The sequence below is a fragment of the Neohortaea acidophila genome (genome assembly GCF_010093505.1).
Source record: "Neohortaea acidophila strain CBS 113389 unplaced genomic scaffold BDY17scaffold_3, whole genome shotgun sequence".
Taxonomy (NCBI): domain Eukaryota; kingdom Fungi; phylum Ascomycota; class Dothideomycetes; order Mycosphaerellales; family Teratosphaeriaceae; genus Neohortaea; species Neohortaea acidophila.
Genome location: NW_022985512.1, coordinates 1,452,240 through 1,466,252, shown reverse-complemented (window position 1 = coordinate 1,466,252; position 14,013 = coordinate 1,452,240). Strand labels below are relative to the sequence as shown.

Sequence of the window (14,013 nt, the reverse complement as noted above, 5' to 3'; positions counted from 1 at the left end):
CCGTTCAGTTAAGCAAACCCCGGCGGCCCTGCCCAAAGATCGGAACGGTTGTGTTTGTCACTTCACCCCGCCGAACCCTGGACTTTCTGAGCTCGGAAGCTTCCAATGGTCGTGTGGGCCAATGTCAGCCGAGCTGTCAACGCCGTGCAACGACAAGGCGCCCTCGTCACGGCATTGCAGCCTCGCACCGTGTCACCAAGGCTTTCCGTCCACCATCGCCCACCCTCATTTGGCATTGAGCATTACAGGTCGGGACGAGGAAATGAAAAGTAGCACACACTTCTCAGGAAAAGACAGCAATATGTTTCGATCATATTTAGCTAAGTATGCTGATTTTCGAGCGCGTCGTCGTACACATTATTTTTGTTTCATACCCAGCTCAAAATCATCGCAGCGTGAAAGCATGACCAACCCCTCTCGCACGGCGGCAACACGCGCCCATTCCATTCTTCTCTGCTTCCCTTTCTTTTCCTTCCTTTGAGATTACTTGTCCAGATTACGACTCGACGATGCACCACGAGTGGAAGACCGCCGGTCCAAGAAGCGAGTCCCATCCGACATTTACAAGAGGGCGAGGAGGCCGAGAGCGGCGGCAAGAGCAGCCGGGGCAGCAGGGGCCATGCCGGCGGCAGCACCGGTGGCGATGGGCGCGCCAGTGTAGGTCGAAGAGGCAACGGCGAGGGTGCCGGTGGCCGGGGCGGTGGGGCATTGAGGCTGGCCGTCGACGTACTCGGTGCAGACGGGCGCGGATGGGGTGGCGGTGGCGCACTGCGGCTGGCCGTCGGAGTACTCAGAGCAGACGGGGGCCGGGGGAGAGACGGGAGGCGAGGCGGTGGAGCATTGCGGCTGGCCGTCAGAGTACTCCGAGCAGACCGGGCCGGGAGCGGAGGTCACGACGGGTGCGGGAGTGGCAGTGGCGCATTGCGGCTGGCCGTCGCTGTACTCGGAGCAGACTGGGGCAGCAGTCACGGCGGAGCATTGCGGCTGGCCGTCCTTGTACTCGGTGCAGGCCGGGGCCGGGGGGGCCGCAGTCACGGCGGAGCATTGGGGCTGGCCGTCCTTGTACTCGGTGCAGGCTGCGGACGGAGTCGGAGTCGGGGCGGCGGTCACGGCGGAGCATTGGGGCTGGCCATCCTTGTACTCAGTGCACGCGGACGACTGCGCAACAACGGGGCTATCGAAGGGTTAGGATGGTGACGTCGTGGACAATTCATCGCAATCGACTCACCTCACGACGGCCAAGCCGAAGACGGCCAAAGAAGCAAAGACGTTCTTCATGTTGATTGATGAGCTTGGGATTGCACAAAGATGATGAATGAATAACGACAGAGATGATAGATAGCAGATGGATGTTGAGCGTAGAGAAAAAGCGAGAGACGTGAGAGGCAAAAGAAGATGGTTGGAGGAGGGAAAAAATCCAGTTATACCCAACGCATCTGAAACATACTAGCAGCCATCACCAGGTCCACCATGCACGTCTTCGCCCAGTCCGGCGAATTGATACGCCGTGCTTGGCCCCCAGGGTGCAGGTAGTGCATGTATACTGGCTCATCGACGTAGCTGGATTCCAGTGGCGGGCTTGCAGTTTGATGGAGGTGGCCGCATCGGGCCTAGCGTGGTGAAGTCCATGGCAGCAGGGGCCGCGATTGGTCGCGAGGTCTCCAGAAGAAGCTGGAGAAGTGGAGAGGATGAGGCAAAACCCCTCCTCTGATGCACTCCATGACTCCACCGTTTCCCACATGGGTTCGTTGAGCTGCGTATGCCTGCTCGGCTTTCCGCCTGGGCAGGGCGGGGGGAGGGAGACGAGGCGTCAGAGCTCACCGATGGAGCCGCATCTGGGCATGAGGCTGGCGCTGGGACTGCTGCATGGCATGAGAATGGGTGGCCAGGCGTTGCCTCCTTGCTACGTGCCGCCCAGCACATGCATTATTGAAACATCACCAAGTGTCTATCCTTGGCGCCCTCGGTTCGCCTCCAATCCTCGGCAGCGGGCCATTGTGAGGCCAAGCTCGCTCAAGCATTTGGGCAAGGATCTTCAGTCGACATCACATCCCGGCATCGCCGGCCTTGTGTCCGATCTGTTGGGGAACTCTCTGTCCAGTAATAAGTCCATTTCGGGATGAGAATGAGGGAAAGAAGCGAAGAAGCGGTAGTTTCGGCCGAGCGGGCTTGAGAGATTCGCAGATGCGACGGATTACAATGCGTACGATGGCAGGAAGGAATCCGGCTCTCAAGGCTTTGAGCCTCTCTCCATGCACAGCGGTTAGCAGACGATGTTGACGGGTTGAATGACCGCGGTCGTGTTGATTCGGCGACTCGTCCGTATGGAGAAGTGTAGTCCGCCACCTGAGCCAGGGGCACGTGATGCTGTCGATATTGATGCGGAGATCTCAACGTAGAAAAGGCAGGTGAAAGGCAATCCAAATCCACCTCGCGGATGCACGCTGCCGTGTATCCCGAGATGAGTAAGCGAGGGCGTTACCTGACGCGGCCCGTCCAGGTACCCGATGCGATGCGATGCGATGCATGCGATGCCGACGCAAGGCGTTCCCGGGGTGATTCACAACACCCGCTCGCTGCCTGTACGCGCACCACCTTCGCCACGAACAGCCGTGACAGCTTGGCTGGACGCAACATTGTACTCCTTCACCCGCAAATCCAGTCTGCATCCGCCCTACTCCGTCAACTCGTTCCTGCCTATTTATAAAGGGGTGCCGTTGGGGCTGTGTTTGACGAATTAAAAGACTGCCAACCTTAATTCCCGTTCTTACGCGTTCCCCTTTCGGCTTCGCCCTTCTCCCTGACACCTTCGCCCTCACGCTCTCCCTCACCACGCAGCACTCTCTCTTCCTCCGCGCTGCATCACCCTCGTTCATGGTCCGTCAGTCTGTCGTTATACCGCCTCCGCTCATCTCCAACGGCCATGTACAACCCCTTGCGCTCCCTCGCCCTCCTCTGCCTAGCCGCCGGCGGCCTGGTGGAGGGCATCGATGTCGACTTCACCTCCGCCTCCTCCATCAAGTCGGCCACCTCTACCATCGCATATGACATGCTGTCCTCGTGGTACTACGGTAACCAGACCGGCAACAATCCCGGCAATCTACCGCCGCCATACTACTGGTGGGAAGCGGGCGCCATGTTCATGCACCTTGTCGACTATTGGTATTGTCAGTCTCCCCCTCCTCGTCCGCGTCGCGCCGACACTTGACCTCTCGCTAACTCTTACGTCGGCTGCACAGACACCGGCGATGCCTCGAACAACGCCGCAGTCATCCAAGCAATATCATGGCAGGCCGGCACGAACGGCGAATTCCAGCCCTCGAATCAGACGAGCGACGAGGGAAACGACGACCAAGCTTTCTGGGCCTTCTCCGCCCTCGCCGCCGCCGAATGCAATTTCCCAGACCCGCCCGCCGGCTACCCCTCGTACATCGCAATGGGCCAGGCGGTCTTCAACGTCCAAACCCCGCGCTGGGATCCGAGTACTTGCGGTGGAGGACTGCGATGGCAGTTCAATCCCTTGAACCCCGGCTATACCTACAAGAACATCGCCGCCAACGGTGGCTATTTTCAAGTCGCCGCTCGGTTGGCGCGCTACACCGGCAACGAGACCTATGTCCAGTACGCCGACAAGATGTGGGACTGGATTGCTGCCTCTCCCCTCTACGATGCCTCCAATCCCGACCTCATCCAAATCAACGATGGCGCCGAGGACACGGTGAACTGCACCAATCCCAACCCGGCTCAGTATTCCTACAACTATGGCATTCTGATTGCCGGACTTGCCTATCTCTACAACCACGTAAGTCGCTTGCCATTTCACCCCTTCGCCGTTGCGGGTGCTAATCTTTTGGACATTTAGACGCAAAACGAAAAGTACATGGCTCCCCTGCAGGGCATTGTCAACGGCCTGTTCCATACCTTCTCCGAACACAACATCCTCGTGGAAGCGGGCTGTGAACCGTACAACAATTGCAACACCAACGGTTTGACGTTCAAGTCCTTCACCGTGCGATGGCTTGTTGTCGCGGCGCAGCTGGTGCCCTCGCTGCACGCCCAGATCTGGCCCTACATTACCGCATCCGCAGCCGGTGCAGCCGGACAATGCGACGGTTGGACCAACGGACAGTACTGCGGTTATCACTGGACCACCGATGTCTGGGATGGCACGGAAGGCGTGGGGCAGCAAATGAGTGCCATGGCCGTCATCAACGCGGCCCTCTTCAATGTCGAGGCCCTGGCCGCCCCGTTGACTCTCTCGAGTGGCGGCAAGAGCAAGTCCGATCCGGGTGCCGGTGGGACGTCGAGCACCACTCACACCTTGGCGCCCATCACCACCGCCGATAGAGCCGGCGCTGGTATCGTCACCTTTTTGGTCCTGGCGTTTACACTGGCCGGGACGTACTGGCTTATTGCAGTGGAGACGCCGTAAAGCACGACCATGCGAGTGTTTGTTTTTGATTCACGCAGCGACACGCTTCTCGAGGCGAAGCGTCACCCACCCGTGACGAGGATATGGAAGCGACGTGGTGCAGACACGATTTGCATAGGCAGGATTGGGTCAACAAGATTTGGCTTCAGGCTGCTTCACGCACGGCGCAGACGCCGCATCTCTCCGAATCGCATCACCACAGCCTATGCTGTACAGATCTTGCATTAACGGTCTCTCTTGCATAAGGCGCGCGGACACTGAGAACAGTCCGCGAATTGATGCTGGGGTGGGAGGGACGAGTCTCCCGGGCAGGAGAAACGTCCGGGGTGAAAGAGCTGGAGCGCTCCGCGTGCATTGATTTGACTTGCGCGGGTGCAAAGGCGTTGGAATACACGACTAGGTCTGTAACGGGGAAGAGAGCAAATGAATGCCACCTTTGGCGAATCTGCAAAGCAATGGCCGCTTAAAACATTGTATGAATAATTCCTGTTTATCCCGCCCAAGAAGACAGTCATAACTACCTCACTATTCGCATTAGACCATGTCCATCCGCAAACGCCATCCGTCAAGATACCCTCCCTCTCATGGAAGCAACCGCCTACAGCAACGCCGGCTCAATCGTCAACGTAGTACCCACACACCCATTATTCGGCTCGCCCGAACTCAACGACAAAGCCCCCCTACACATCCCCGGCACCCCCAACCCCAACGTCTCCGCCGAAGCCAAAACCAACTCGCACGTCGCCGAATCAAACGTCGCAGCCACCAGATCCAGCTTCTGCGCTCGTGCGGCAGCAGGTGGGAAGAATTTGACGGCCCCGCCTTCGGCGCTGATGAAGGCGGCGTACACCTCTGCGCGATCGGAGGCGTGGTGTGTGCCTGTGAAGGCGAGTTGAGGTGCGGTGGTGGTGGTGCCATTGAGGGCGCCCCGCGTGGTGGCGTTTTGGAGGTAGAAGACTGTTGCGGCGGAGAGGGAGGGGGCGTCGGACAGTTGTTTTGTCGTGTAGTTGATTGCGAGGAAGGCGTTGCCGCTTATGTCTTTGATGTAGAAGCGGGAGGGGAGGGTGCTGGGGGTGCAGGTTGGTTGGGCGCTGCTGCTGCTTGAGCTTGAACCCGAGGTGGCGGCGGCGCTGCTGGAGGAGCCGTAGCCGTAGCCTGCGGGCCAGGACCAGGAGTAGCCGGGTGGTGCGCTGCCGCTGCGTGCGGCGCTGGATTGCGAGAAGGGTGTGGTAGTTGGGGAGCCAGAGGTGGTGGGTGGAGGGCTTCCGCTTCGTGGGACGGTGGGCTGCGTGAAGTTGCCTGTGGGCGCTGTGCCAGTTCCTACGGGCGCGCTGCTGTTGCCGTAAGGCGGGTAAGATGTTGGCAGACTGCCTGTGCCTGGGGGCGCGGTGCCTGTTCCAAACGGCGTGGTGGCGTTCCAGGGATACAGGGGCGTCGTAGTCGGCGGAGAAGAGCCCATTCCGGATGGCGAGGTGGTGTTGTACGGATGCCATGGGTAGGACCCAGTACCGGGCGGTACAGAGCTGTTGGTGGGATACGCGGGGGTTGTAGTCAGGCCAGTGATGGGGCCGACGGGAGATGTCCCAGTGACGGAGCCGGTACCGGTGCCGGGTGGAGGAGGATAAGGCGTGGTGGTGCAGTTGAGATATCTGTTCAGCGTGGTGGTGAAGATGGTCTTTAGCGGGCAGGAACAGATGGTTGCATTTGTTGCTGTTGGTGTCGTTAGCCTCGAGCTCGATTCTCGAACAAGCGTTCACTCACCATTCGCAGCCATGGTCACCGTCACCGTCACCGTGGAGGGCGGAGCATAGCCAGAGGGCGGAGCATATCCAGACGGCTGACCATAAGCGGAAGGTTGAGCATAGCTAGAGGGCTGAGCATAGCTAGAAGGCTGGCCATACGCGCCATAGGCAGGAGGAGGAGGAGGGGGAGGAGGAGGAGCATGCCGCACCGCATGAGCGGCAACGCCGGAGGCCCAAGCCAAAAGAGCGGGAACGAGTGTGGAACGCATTGTTGAAAATACCCTGGGGATGATTGGAAAAGACAGACTTGATGCGATGGAGTTTGACTGATGGGACGGGCAGCTCTGCCATTTAAATGCTTCTGCGTGCATGGCTTCAGACCTTTGCCGTTTGATCCCTTTGCTGCACGCAAGACAGGGAGGGTGTGTGACAGACTTTGTCGAAAGAGATGAAAAGGAGAGGAGACAAGGCTGTCGGCTGCCAAAGGGGATTACCTTGCATCTGACAGGCGTCTGTGTTCCGCGATCGGATGCACTTCACCTTTGCTTTTGTCTGCCAATAGATACTTGTGACTGGGGATGAAGTGCGCATCTGTGCAGGGTGCTACGATGTCCAGAACGGGAGATGTCGAACCGTGAGGACGAGTGGAGCGGTGGAAATGAAGCGAGCGGCCTTGCTCGAGCAATCCGTCGAGGCCCCATGCCCGAGCACAATGGGTTCTCCCAAGACAAACGCCGAGACCGAACGGGTAACACAAGTACAGGAGGAGAGAGGGACAAGGTGAAGTCCTGCCAATTTCCAAGCGTCCCGCAAGGTACTATGTCAATTTCATCAGCGATGCTGAATCAGGAAAGTGAGGTCAAACTTTTGGATCCGCGCGGCTGTAGCACAATGGAAACGCCACCAGAGGGGGGGGGGGCGTTCGCCAATGCACTCCCTTGCACCAACATCCCCCTTTTGAACAAAGAGTATTGTCATACATGTCCAACTCATCGTCAGAGAAAGTCCCTTGCCCGTCCAACACCGAATTCGTCGACAATATCCCATCCAATCGTAGCCAATAACTTCCACCGTCAATCATCCACGCGATCGGGACCGAGCGCTTCTCTCGCTCGAATGCGTTCGCCTGACTGATGGGGCGGGAGCGGAGTGCTCGCCATCCACGTCACGTGCTTCTCGAGACGTCGACTGGCGAGTAGCACGGTAGTTGGAGTCGGGGCTGATCTCGTTGGACGAGCTCTGCACCTTGTCGAAATCCAAGTCGCCCTTCTCGGACGAGCCGCCGAACGAGTCGGTGGGATCGCCGTTTCGATCGAACCACTTGGGCTCTTCCCGCGCCGCCTTGACCACTGTGAACCAAGGCTGGCCTCGGTCGTTGGCCTGCTTGAACACCAGATCGACTTCTTCCAGCGATCGTCCGCCGGTTTCGGGGTAGAAGAAATAGATGGTCGGGATGATGGCGGCGTTGAACACGGCGTACATGATGTATGTTCTCCATTTGGAGTAGAGGAGGAGCTCGGGGCCGCTGATGACGACGACGAAGTTTGCCAGCCAGTTGGCGGCAGTCGACAGAGCATTCGCTGGTCCGCGGATGCTCAATGGGATCAATTCGACGGACCACATCCAGCTCATGCCTTGCCAACCAACGGAGAAGACTGTTGACACACGTGTTAGCCGTGCATTACGACAAAGGTAGGGGAAGATGACGTACAGCAGACATAGAGGAAAAGGAAGGCAGTCATGGCCAGGAATCCACGATCATTGCCCTGATCTCCGATGTAAGCCGTAATGGTCAAGATGATCATGCAGCCAAGCATGCCAGAGGCGCCAAAGATGGTCAACGTCCGTCGGCCCCAGTAGCGGTCGATCAAGATGACAGCCAGCAGGGAAGCGATGAAGAAGACAGTGGAGCAGGCGCCGGCCAGGGCCATGGAGATGAAGGGTCGATAGTGTAACTGCTGCCAGAACATGATACCCAAGTACTGGATGAACAGATTGACTCCCGTGAACTGCTGCATAATTTGCAAGAGCACGGCGAGCAGGACGCGATGCAGGTAGCGATATTCGCCGTTGGAGAAGGCGCCGGTGGCCGATGTGCTGGCCATGTGCTTCACGGCGTACTTGATCTGCAGAATCTCTCGGCGGATGTCCTCGTGGTCTTCCGGCAACTCGTTCAACGCAGACAAGACCCGGATCGCCTCCTTCTCGCGGGCCTGCAACAAGAGCCATCGCGGGCTCTCGGGCATCCAGATGACGATGAGGAGGGCAGGCAAGACGAAGAAGAGTGAGAAGAGGATGGGGAATCTCCAGGCAATCGAGCTGGGCTGGGTGAAGGCAAATGCGTAGACCACCCAATAGGCAATGGCAACACCGAGGGTGATGCAAGAGCCAAAGGAGACCAACAGCAGAGTGCCACGGCGATGAGTCTTGAGACACTCCGCCTGCCACGCGGGGATTGTCGAGGCGAGGAAGCTGCCCGGCATTAGTGAGGCACCTTTGTACTTCCAACATGCAAATGATAACTTACCCATTGCCCACGCCAGCAATCACACGTCCAGCAATATACTGTCCCAGCGAGAACGTCGTTCCCTGGATGAGCTTGCCAATGATCTCAATGACAAGGCCGGTAATGATGCTTCCCCTACGACCCAATCGGTCGCCAAGGAAAATGGTGAACACGGCTCCAGCCAAACAGCCCAAATTCCAGCTGGCAATGGTGCTGCCGTCCAAGACTCCAATGCGGTGGTCCATGACAATCTGTTCGTTGCCCCACCCGAGGAACCTGGTGCGGAAGTCTCTCAGCACAATCAAGCCGCCAATGTCGCCCTGGCCGTATCCGAAGGAAAGGAAGCACAGGCCGGCGGTTAGGCCGATGGCGACGCGCAGCGCTGGGCCGCCGAGGCCCATGTAGTGGGCGTGCATTGTCATGGTTGCTCAGATCTCCGCCCACTCCTGATAGACACAAGGCAATATGATACCAGACGGCAGTGGAAAGAGAGGCGGGGATTAGAGGAGAGGAGAACGGGAAGAAGGAAAAGAAGGCACCCTGAGGTTGTCGATCGGGGAATAGCTGGGTGAACTACACCCGCCCAGCGGTGGTCCCTGTGCGCCATCGTTCCCCACCCGACGATGATGAGATGGCTGTCCCTAGGCGTTCGCCAACGCTGCATCGGGAGCGGAGCCGCGCCAGCGAGTGTTGATGCTCACTGCAGGCTTCCCGGGGGCTGGTGTCTGCACACTGACCTCATCGTCGGGAGCCAAAGGACGATTGACTTTGGGGATGGCGGACGGTGATTGGCCGTACCTTGCATTTGCCTAAAGCGCCATCCCCGCGGAAGCCTAGCCGTGCAAGCCGTGGCGTTTTCCGATGGGCGCGCGGGCTGCAGATCTGCGCGCTGCCTCTGCGACCGGGAGCTGCTCATCGAGATCTGCAGTCCGCATCGCCGTGCGCTATCCCGTGCAAGCGAGCATGCTGCATGAGATGTATGCTGCTTGATGGGGTATACGAGCAAAGGCATCCTTCGCGTGCAGACTGCCCATGCTCATCCAAGCGATGATCATGCAACTTGTTCGCCCAAGAAGGAAGACGCTCCGGGCAATCAATATTCTCCGTCTGGCAGCTTGGCAGAGGTGAGACATCGCAAATCAGCGATCCTTCCGTATCGATGTACTGGCGATCGATGCAGCATTTGGCTCCTATCAGCAAGTATACCACGTACACAATCGATTGCAGATGTCAACGCGCAGCCGTTGGGTATCATAAACAAAGCCACCTTCCTCGCTCAACCCCGCCTTCGTGCTGTCGCCCAAACGCCAATCATGCATCATTCGTATCGTATGCAAGTCGTGTCGACCAGCTTCAGCCCCCTCAGAATGCCACCCTCGTCCGCATGTCCTGCACCTTCCTCTCAATCTCCCTCACCTCCCTCTCCACCTCCCCCGCAATCTTGTTCTTCGAATTTACGCTCAGACGCATAAACCGCTCACACAAATCCCCGTCCACCACGCCCTTGACTGGCACGTAGTACGCGCGGTACATGAGATGATCACGCCCCGCCAACGGCGGCTCCTCGTTGCGGATCAACCCTTCGAGCTGCGTGAAGAACTCCACGTCCTCGCGACTGACAAAGGGTACCAGTATGCCTATGGTCCCTTGCAAGCCAGACCAGAACAGCACTTCTTGCCCGCCTGCCACGAGCGCGGTGCGCTGCATGCTCGTCGGGATGTCTTGCACGTAGAAGTGGGCGCGTAGCTCCAGACGGTACGGCGTGCCATTGAGGTACGCCCGCTCGTTGGCAATGTACCCGTTGATTCCTTCCTCGTCCGCTTCCTGGCTGGCTTGCTCGGGGCATCGTACCAGCCAGAGATTGCCGAACTTGTCGCCACCCGCCACTGTCTCGTAATCCACCATTGTCGTCGCCGTCGTCCAGCGGCGGATGCTGTCGTCCACGAAAGGAACCATGCGGTTGTGCTTGGGTTTGAACACCACGTACGTCACTCCCTCGCTGACGTCGCCGACGATGATTCGATTTCCTTGCGACTGAATGCTGACGATCTGGTTGGGCACCACCACGCCTCTGCTCTTCCGTAGAAGCGCTTTCATGCCAATGTCGTAGATGAAAAGCTCATTGCCGAGACCGATGGCCAAGCGCCCTTGGAAGGGGTGGATTGCGTAGATGGGCACGTCGAAGTCGGTCTAGAATCACGTCAGCATTCTCGATGATCCTCGTAAGAGTGCTAAGACGGCATACCTTGTGGTAAAACTCCAACTTCTTCCCATCCTCCAAAAGGCGATAAATGTGAAGGAAGCCTTTGCTCTCGAGGCCGCTGCCCGGCTGCATATGCTGACCGGTGCCCACGGCGACAAAGACCTCCCACTCCCTCGAGAAGAACGGCACAGCCGCAATACAAAGAGCCGCTTCATTCTCCGTCAATTCGATGTTGGACGTGATGCTCTGGCTGTCAAATGGATCGACCGCACTGATAGCACTGGCCCAGTGTCCCGTGCCCTTTGACAAGCCCAGGTGGCGCTCCAGTTCGCTAGTGTTGTGTCCATTCTCGCCATTCTCTTCCATCTTGTCCCCGTTGACCGTCCCGTTCGCAAGAAGACCCTGCTTCGTGGCCGCGGAAATCGTATTCCCGTCGCTCTGAGCAACATACCAGATTGGGAACCAGGGGTTTCGCGCCATCGCTCTTGGCGTGTAATTCAACTTGACCTCCGTCTGGCTCATCTCGCCCTTGTCCAGCGCCGGCACGCTGCAAATCAAGAGCTCCGATCCCTGAATACCGCAGATGCCCCGGATTTCGCCAGTAACGAAAGAGGCCGCGGCTTCGATTCGCTTCGTCACGAGTGGAGTCAGGGTATACAGATTCGTTTGCGGATGGTTGTATCCCATCCACGGCCGAGAGGAACATGCGACTATGCCAAAGTTGCCCCCTCTCGCATCGGCTTCGTCGTCATCGGTGAAGAGCTCGATTGGAAAGATTCTAGTCGCCCGAGGACCGAGGAACTTGGTGCGCACTTCACCCAGTTCACCATTCTGCTCATCGATGACCGCTCGCAAGTACAGCCCAGATTGAAGGCCAATATGTGCGTATGTAAGCGGAGTTCCGCTCTCTGGATCAATCTGTTCGACCACCTCGATCGAGGTAGGCACGGCACTCAGAGCCTGAACGCTGCATGGCTCAAGCGGATGCTCCAAGTCGATCTTCATGACACGGATCGTGCAATCGTCACATCCCACGACGGCATATTTGGCTTGCTGTTTTCCGCGGGGAGTCTTTCCAACGCTAAGAGCAGTGACTTTGCCACTCATTTCGGGCATCTCGTCGAGCTGGTGCAGCACGCCATCGTCACCGAGGAAGAAGTAACACAGCTCGCTCGAGCTCAGCCCGACCAGAAGCTGTCTCTCATTGCTGCTGGCGGCGACAATGGTCCTGTGCGCGGGTGTCGGCCACTCGTCCACGACCCCTGATTCGAAGATGCTCCTCACGCCGCGCGCATGCACTTGCACCAAAGTGGCGTCGCCCATCAAAGCGGCCTCGATCGTCGCTCGGGACGCAAGGAAGGGAGAATCCTCCATCGTTTCAACTTCATCGCCAATGCTCAGAGTGATTGTTTTGTCACCGTAAGCGGTGCTCAGGATGAGGTAGGAGTGGTGCGGGTCGGAAGCGCGATGTTTGAGCGACCATAGACCATTATAGTCCATGTTTCCCAGCGGTGAAGAGACGATCTCTTGCACTTCCAGACCGTGACGGAGGGTTTTGAATGTGCTGGCGTTGCCGGTGCCTTGTAGTGCGTAGATCTGCGGGGCATCTTCGTTGAGCGGATTATCGACCAAGGTCCGCATCAGTGGGTTCATCGTCGCCAGATCGGAGACGAGAGATGTAAACTGGAGATCTCGAGGTTGGAAGTAGAGGGGTTCGTAGGATGTTTCCTCCAGGTCTGCGCTGTACTCTTCGGATGTGAAGTCGTTCCAAGGCTCCACGTCAGGGTCGTCTGCTAGATCACTCACGTAATACAGCTTGTTGTTCCCGTTCTCGGCCGCAATGTAGATGTAACCTTTCCGGATGAGCAGCATCTGCTTCGCCACTGGGAACGTCTCGTAGTATCTCAGATGCAGCGTTTCCGGGGTTGACGTTGGACGATCCTGTGCATCTTTCGCCATCATCATGGTAAGCTTGAAGACATCCCCATCCTCCGTCTGGAGGAGGAAGAAAAACTCGTGGCGAGCACGCGAGAGATGTAAGCACCCCGACACGATGATTCGCTTGCGTTGCGGATCCTCAGTCGGTCCCTTTCGTCGGGGAATGGGTATACAGAGCGCCGGGTTCTTGTCGTGGCGGTAGAAGATGCGGTCTTCGCAACATACCAGCACTCCTGACGGTCCATCCTGGCCGCCGGGTACACCGAAGATCATATTCGCCGTGTAATCAACCGTATCACTCCAGCTCTTGACCACGTGGTTCAGACCCAGATCGACGGTGTAGTACACCAGCTGTTTCTCCCTTCTCTCGTACATCCCAGCAACGCCTCCTGCATCACTCTCAATCTCGCCGTAGTCGACCTCGAGTGCCGCAAAGATGGGGTGCTCCCAGCCGGTATCGAGAGCGCACACGGCGAAACACAGACTCGCCCACTGGTTCGCTTCGTGTGGGCTGGAAATCAGGATGCCGCCTTCCGAGTTCCGATTGACAATGTACACAATCTTGTTCTTCTCCGTCGACGCAAGCATGCAACATCGCCCTCGCGGATCCGACGCCAGGTACTGCCCCGGCACTGTGCGCCTGACACCCGACTTGCCAAACGTCTCGCTATGCACCCTCGTGAAAACATTCTTCGTGTGGTCGTAGTTCAACATCGTCAAACGCCCCGAATCCGAACTCAAAATCAACTGATCCGTCGCCGTGCCCGGAATCCTGAATGCCGCCACGCCCCTCACAATGCCAAAGCAATCTTGCTCGACAATGGTACTTACTCTGACTTCGCTGCGATCCTCATTCTCGTAGATGCGGCGCAGACGGATGTACTGCCCGCATGCTTCGAATATCTGTTGTTCTGATGCCTTGAGGCCGGGGATCACGGCGCAAGTGACGGCGGATTGGGTTGCGGAGGGTGCTTGGAGGGTGAGGCTGTAGAAGGCCTGCGTCGTTTGCGTGTTGGCCATGCTCGCGGTGGATGACAAGAGAGTGTAGGAGAGGAGGAATAGGGTAAGCGCGAAGGCGAGCGCGAGGGCGAGAGGATGTGTAGAGCGAGCATGCGATGAGTTTTGTTTCGGTGGAGGCGGATGCTTCAATTCGAGGCTCAAAAAGTTTGGCTTAAGTAAGCGCGAGCTTAAT

The 14,013-nt window shown here is 57.9% G+C and overlaps 5 protein-coding genes across 5 annotated transcripts; 1 reads left to right on the top strand and 4 right to left on the bottom strand.

The window, feature by feature from the left end:
* Positions 1 to 282: 282 nt before the first annotated feature.
* On the bottom strand, positions 283 to 1,426 carry BDY17DRAFT_344354 (uncharacterized protein). The gene is made up of 2 exons (XM_033738056.1): positions 1,229 to 1,426; positions 283 to 1,174 (listed from the first exon to the last, which is right to left on the bottom strand). The coding sequence occupies exons 1-2, from the start codon at positions 1,276 to 1,278 to the stop codon at positions 562 to 564; spliced, it is 663 nt and encodes a 220-aa protein (XP_033592090.1). The 5' UTR covers positions 1,279 to 1,426; the 3' UTR covers positions 283 to 561.
* A 1,497-nt stretch (positions 1,427 to 2,923) lies between these two features.
* On the top strand, positions 2,924 to 4,845 carry BDY17DRAFT_332864 (glycosyl hydrolase family 76-domain-containing protein; the record flags this gene model as incomplete). Its single annotated transcript, XM_033737899.1, is given in 4 exon segments — positions 2,924 to 3,167; positions 3,240 to 3,839; positions 3,863 to 3,876; positions 3,896 to 4,845. The coding sequence occupies 4 exon segments, from the start codon at positions 2,924 to 2,926 to the stop codon at positions 4,430 to 4,432; spliced, it is 1,395 nt and encodes a 464-aa protein (XP_033592089.1). The 3' UTR covers positions 4,433 to 4,845.
* Positions 4,846 to 6,038: 1,193 nt separating this feature from the next.
* On the bottom strand, positions 6,039 to 6,672 carry BDY17DRAFT_105547 (uncharacterized protein). Its single transcript, XM_033729154.1, has one exon. The coding sequence runs from the start codon at positions 6,543 to 6,545 to the stop codon at positions 6,186 to 6,188; it is 360 nt and encodes a 119-aa protein (XP_033592088.1). The 5' UTR covers positions 6,546 to 6,672; the 3' UTR covers positions 6,039 to 6,185.
* Positions 6,673 to 7,251: 579 nt separating this feature from the next.
* BDY17DRAFT_322354 (sugar transporter family protein) lies at positions 7,252 to 9,102 on the bottom strand (the record flags this gene model as incomplete). The annotated part of the gene is made up of 3 exons (XM_033736793.1): positions 7,252 to 7,829; positions 7,886 to 8,646; positions 8,702 to 9,102. 3 exons carry the CDS (start codon positions 9,100 to 9,102, stop codon positions 7,252 to 7,254), a joined length of 1,740 nt encoding a protein of 579 aa, XP_033592087.1.
* A 700-nt stretch (positions 9,103 to 9,802) lies between these two features.
* Positions 9,803 to 13,946, bottom strand: BDY17DRAFT_293766 (CPSF A subunit region-domain-containing protein). Its single transcript, XM_033733035.1, has 2 exons — positions 10,926 to 13,946; positions 9,803 to 10,870 (listed from the first exon to the last, which is right to left on the bottom strand). Exons 1-2 carry the CDS (start codon positions 13,839 to 13,841, stop codon positions 10,043 to 10,045), a joined length of 3,744 nt encoding a protein of 1,247 aa, XP_033592086.1. The 5' UTR covers positions 13,842 to 13,946; the 3' UTR covers positions 9,803 to 10,042.
* Between the last annotated feature and the right edge of the window lie 67 nt (positions 13,947 to 14,013).

Excerpts from the sequence above, each read along its gene's own strand:
- BDY17DRAFT_293766 (XM_033733035.1), bottom strand. The coding sequence starts at position 13,841 with ATGGCCAACACGCAAACGACGCAGGCCTTCTACAGCCTCACCCTCCAA. Across the intron at positions 10,871-10,925 it reads AGTTGGAGTTTTACCACAAG|ACCGACTTCGACGTGCCCAT; the intron begins GTATGCCGTCTT and ends ACGTGATTCTAG.
- BDY17DRAFT_344354 (XM_033738056.1), bottom strand. The coding sequence starts at position 1,278 with ATGAAGAACGTCTTTGCTTCTTTGGCCGTCTTCGGCTTGGCCGTCGTG. Across the intron at positions 1,175-1,228 it reads TTCGGCTTGGCCGTCGTGAG|CCCCGTTGTTGCGCAGTCGT; the intron begins GTGAGTCGATTG and ends ACCCTTCGATAG.
- BDY17DRAFT_105547 (XM_033729154.1), bottom strand. The coding sequence starts at position 6,545 with ATGCACGCAGAAGCATTTAAATGGCAGAGCTGCCCGTCCCATCAGTCA.